A 5,000-nucleotide genomic window follows, 5' to 3' on the forward strand; every position below is an offset into this window, starting at 1 on the left:
GTCGGTCAGTCTGTCTGTCTGTCTGTCGGTGGATAGGTGGGTTAGTCTATCGGTCAGTCTGTCTGTCTGTCTCTCGGCCAGCCAGTCAATCTGTCGGTGGGTTGGTCAGTTGGTTGGTCGGTCAGTCTGTCTGCCTATCGGTGGGTAGGTGGGTTACTCTGTTGGTCAGTCTGTCTGTCTGTCGGCCTGCCAGTCGGTCAAATGGTCGATCAGTCAGTCTGTCTGTCTCTCGGCCGGCCAGTCAGTCTGTCGGTGAGTTGGTCAGTTGGTCGGTCGGTCAGTCAGTCAGTCTGTCGGTCGACTGGTCAGTCTGTCGGGGGTCGTCAGTTGGTCGGTTGGTCAGTCTGTCTGTCGGTTGGCCGGTCAGTCTCTCTGTCGGTCGGCCGGTCATTACTTTCTGTCTGTCGGTTCGTTTCGGTCCAGTCTTGTCTGTCCTGTCCGGTGGGTAGGGTTGGGTTGGGTTATGTCCTGGTCCGGTTCAGTCTGTCTGTCGGCCGGCCAGTCAGTCTGTCGGTGGGTCGGTCAGTTGGTCAGTCAGTCAGTCTGTCTGTCTCTCGATCGGCCAGTCAGTCTGTCGGTGGGTTGGTCAGTTGGTCGGTCGGTCACTCAATCTGTCGGTTGGCCAGTCAGTCTGGTGGGGGGTCGGTCAGTTGGTCGGTCAGTCAGTCTGTATGTCGGTCGGCCGGTCAGTCTGTCTGTCGGTCGGTCGGTCAGTCTGTCTGTTGGTCTGTCGGGGAGTCGGTCAGTTGGTCAGTCGGTCAGTCTGTCTGTCGGTCGGCCGGTCAGTCTGTCTGTTGGTCGGTTGATCAGTCTGTCTGTCGGTCGGCCGGTCAGTCTGTCTGTCGGTCGGCCGGTGAGTATGTCTGTCGGTCGGTCGGTCAGTCTGTCTGTCTGTCTGTCGGTCGGGCAGTCTGTCAGTCTCGGTGGGTCAGTCAGTTGGTCAGTCGGTCAGTCTGTCTGCGTTCGGCCAGTCAGTCTGTCAGGTGGGTTCGTAGTGGTCGGTCGGTTTTCAGTCTGTCGGTCGTTCGGCCAGTCATGTCTGTGGTGGGATTCAGTCTCGTCGGTCAGTCGTCTGTCGGTCGGGCGGTTCCCAGTCTGTCTGGTTGGTCGGGGTTGATCATTCTGTCTGTCGGTCGGGCCGGTCAGCGTCTGTCGGTCAGGCGGTGAGTATGTCCTGTCGGTCGGTCCGGTCAGTCTGTCTGTCTGTCTTCGGTCGTGCAGTCTGGCAGTCTCGGTGGGTCAGTCAGTTGGTCAGTCGATCAGTCTGTCTGTCGGTCGGCCGGCATCTGTCGGTGGGTGGAGTCAGTCGTCGGGGGGTCGGTCCCTGTCTGTTGTCGGGCGGCCAGTCGTCGTCGGTGGGTCCTTCAGTTCTGTAGTTTGGGCCCCCGGTAAGTCTGTCGGTGGGGTGAGTCTGTGGCGGTCGGGTCAGTCTGTCTGTCGTTCGGCCAGTCAGTCAAGTCTGTCGTTCCGGCCGGTCAGTCTCGGTGGGTGAGTCGTTGGTCGGTCGGATCAGTCTGTCGGTGGGTCCTTCGAGTCTGTCGTCGGCCGGTCAGGTCTGTCAGTGGGTGAGTCATTTGTCAGTCAGTCTTCTGTCGTCGTTCGGCCTCAGTCTTGGTCAGTGGTTGAGTCAGTGGTTCGGTCGGTCAGTTCTGTCTGTCTGTCGTTCGGGCAGTCATCCTTGTCGTTGGTTGGAGGTCAGTGGTCGTGCTCAGGTGTCTGTCTGTCAGTCGGCCAGTCAGTCTGTCGTGGTATTCCTTCAGTCTGTCGGTCGGCCGGTCAGTCTGTCGGAGGGTGAGTCAGTTGGTCGGTGGTCGGTCTGTCTGTTTTGTCGTTCGGCCAGTCAGTCTGTCAGTGGGTGAGTCAGTTGGTCAGTTTCGGTCAGTCGTCAGTCTGTCGGTGGGCGTTCTGGCCAGTCAGTCTGTCGGTGGGTGAGTCAGTTGGTGGTCGGTGTCAGTCTGTCACTGTTCGTTCGGCAGGTCAGTCTGGTCGTGGGTGAGTCAGTGGTCGGATCGTGGTCAGCTCTGTCTGTCGTCGCGGCCAGTCAGTCTGTCATGGGTGAGTCAGTTGGTCGGTCGTCAATCTGTCTGTCGTTCGGTCAGTCAGTCTGTCTGTCGGGTGTTGGTCAGTGGTCGTCGGTTCTGTCATGTCTGTCATTCGGCCGGTCATTCTGTCGGTGGGTCCTTCAGTCTGTCGGTCGGGGGATCCGGTCCGTCAGTCTGTCGGGGGGGTCCTTCAGTCTGTCAGTCTGTCGTGGGTCATCCGTCTTTGGTCGGGTGGGTCGTCAGGGTGAGTCGTTGGTCGGTTCGGGTCAGTCTGCTGTCGTTCGGTCAGTCAGTCAGTCTGTCGTTCGGTCCGGGTCAGTCTGTCGGTGGTGAGTCAGTTGTCGGTCGGTCAGTCTGTCGTGGTCCTTCAGTCTGTCGGTCGCCGGTCATTCTGTCAGTTGGGTGAGTCAGTTGGTCAGTCGGTCAGTCTGTCTGTCGTTCGGCCAGTCAGTCTGTCAGTGGGTGTGAGTCGTTTGGTCCGTCGGTCAGTCTGTCTGTCGTTCGGCCAGTCAGTCTGTCGGTGGTGAGTCGTTGTTGGTCGGGTCTGTCTGTTTCTTTCAGTCGCCGGGTCAGTCTGTTCGGTGGGTCCTTCAGTCTGTCGTCGGCCGGTCAGTCTGTCAGTGGGTAAGTCAGTTGGCCGGCTCGGTCTGTCTGTCTGTCATTCGGCCAGTAAGTCTGTCGGTGGGTGGTGACCGCCCGTGATGAATGAATGAGATTGTTGAGTTGATTGATTGAGATCTCGTGTGATGATTGTGATTTTGTTTTGTCTGAATTCTTGAGTGAATGTGTGTCATGTTGGTACGTGTCAGCTGTCGGATGTCAGTCGGCCGGTCAGTCTGTCTGTCTGTCAGTCGGAGGTCAGTCTGTCGGTGGGGTCCTTCAGTCTGCACGGTCGGCCCGGTCAGTCTGTCGGAGGTGAGTCAGTTTGGATCGGTCGGTCTGTCTGTCTGTCGTTCGGCCCGTCAGTATGTCCAGGGGTGAGTCAGTTGGTCAGTCGGTCAGTGTGTCTGGCGTTCGGCCAGTCAGGTTTGTCGGTGGCGTGAGTCAGTTGGTCGTCGGTCAGTCTGTCTGTCTCCGTCAGTCAGTCGGTCGGTCCAGTCTGTTCTGTCGGTCCGGTCGTCTGTCGGTGGGTGAGTCAAGGTTGGTCCGGTCAGTCTGTCTGTCGTGGGTTCTTCAGTCTGTCGGTCGGCCGGTCAGTCGCTGTCGGAGAGGGTGAGTCAGTTGGTCGGTCGGTCTGTCTGTTCTGTCGTTGGCCAGGTCAGTCTGTCAGTGGGCTGAGGTCAGTTGGTCAGTCGGTCAAGGGTCTGTCTGTCGTTCGGCCAGTCAGTTCTGGTCGGTGGGTGAGGTCAGGTTGTCGTCGGGGTCAGTCTGGTCTGTTCGGTTCGGCCAGTCAGTCTGTCGGTGGGTGAGTCAGTTGGTCGGTCAGTGGTCGGTCGGTGTCAGTCTGTCTGTCGTTCGGCCAGTCAGTCTGTCAGTCTGTCGGAGTCAGTTGGGCAGGTCGTCAGTCTGTCTGTCGTTCGGTTCGGCCCAGTCAGTCTGTCGGTGGGTGAGTCAGTTTCGGCAATCGGTCAAGGTCTGTCTGTCTGTCAGTCGTTGGCCGGTCAGTCTGTCGGTGGGTCCTTTCAGTCTGTCAGTTAGGTCGGACCGGTCCGGGGTCAGTCTGTCTGTCGTCGGCCAGTCAAGTTCTGTCGTGGGTGGAAGTCAGTTGGTCGGTCGTTCCAGTGTTTCTGTGGTGTCGTTCGGTGCCAAGTCAGTCTGTCGGTGGGTGAGTCTGTCTGGTCGTTCGGTCGGGTCAAGTTCCCGGTCAGTCAGTCTGTCGTTCGGCCGGTCAGTCTGTCGGTGGGTGAGTCAGTTGGTCGGTCAGTCAGTCTGTCTGTGGGTCCTTCAGTCTGTCGGTCGGCCGGTCAGTCTGTCGGTGGGTGAGTCAGTTGGTCGGTCGGTCAGTCTGTCTGTCCGTTCGGCAGTCAGTCTGGTCAGTGGTGAGTCAGTTGGTCGGTCGGTCAGTCTGTCTGTCGTTCGGCCAGTCAGTCTGTCGGTGGGTGAGTCAGTTGGTCGGTCGGTCTGTCTGTCTGTCGTTCGCCAGTCAGCTCGGTCCGGTGGGTGAGTCAGTTGGTCGGGGGTCGGTTCTTGTCTGTCTGTCGTTCGGCCGTCAGTCTGTCAGTGTCGGGTGGAGTGTCAGTTGGTCGTGGTCTCGGTCTGTCTGTCTGTCGTTCGGTCCAGTCAGTCGTCGGTGGGTGAGTCAGTTGGTCGGTCAGTCTGTCGGCCGGTCAGTCTGTCGGTGGGTCCTTCAGTCTGTCGGTCGGCTGGTCAGTCTGTCGGAGGGTGAGTCAGTTGGTCGGTCGGTCTGTCTGTCTGTCGTTCGGCCAGTCAGTCTGTCAGTGGGTGAGTCAGTTGGTCAGGTCGGTCAGTCTGTCTGTCGTTCGGCCAGTCAGTCTGTCGGTGGGTGAGTCAGTTGGTCGGTCGGTCAGTCTGTCTGTCGTTCGGCCAGTCAGTCTGTCAGTGGGTGAGTCAGTTGGTCGGTCGGTCAGTCTGTCTGTCGTTCGGCCAGTCAGTCTGTCGGTGGGTGAGTCAGTTGGTCAGTCGGTCAGTCTGTCTGTCGATTCGGCAGTCAGTCGTGTCAGTGGTGAGTCAGTTGGTCGGTCGGTCAGTCTGTCTGTCGTTCGGCCAGTCAGTCTGTCAGTGGGTGAGTCAGTTGGTCGGTCGGTCTGTCTGTCTGTCAGTCGGCCGGTCAGTCTGTCGGTGGGTCCTTCAGTCTGTCGGTCGGCCGGTCAGTCTGTCGGAGGGTGAGTCAGTTGGTCGGTCGGTCTGTCTGTCTGTCGGTCGGCCAGTCAGTCTGTCGGTGGGTGAGTCAGTTGGTCGGTCGGTCGGTCTGTCTGTCTGTCGGTCGGCCGGTCAGTCTGTCGGTGGGTCCTTCTGTCTGTCGGTCGGTCGGTCAGTCTGTCGGTGGGTGAGTCAGTT

At 59.1% G+C, this 5,000-nt stretch overlaps 2 protein-coding genes across 29 annotated transcripts in view; both read left to right on the forward strand.

Moving 5' to 3' along the window:
• Positions 1-5,000, forward strand: part of LOC135217022 (disintegrin and metalloproteinase domain-containing protein 23-like) — a 613,617-nt gene that overhangs the window by 62,590 nt on the left and 546,027 nt on the right. The gene's annotated exons all lie outside the window — the stretch shown is intronic.
• LOC135217204 (uncharacterized) overlaps positions 1-5,000 on the forward strand; it is a 24,628-nt gene that overhangs the window by 1,887 nt on the left and 17,741 nt on the right. The window contains exons 2-3 of the mRNA XM_064252937.1: positions 149-252; positions 627-939. Of these exons, the coding sequence (XP_064109007.1) occupies positions 149-252; positions 627-939 (417 nt within the window). The remainder of the gene's footprint in view (positions 1-148; positions 253-626; positions 940-5,000) is intronic.

Source organism: Macrobrachium nipponense, chromosome 7 (genome assembly GCF_015104395.2).
Source record: "Macrobrachium nipponense isolate FS-2020 chromosome 7, ASM1510439v2, whole genome shotgun sequence".
NCBI lineage: Eukaryota > Metazoa > Arthropoda > Malacostraca > Decapoda > Palaemonidae > Macrobrachium > Macrobrachium nipponense.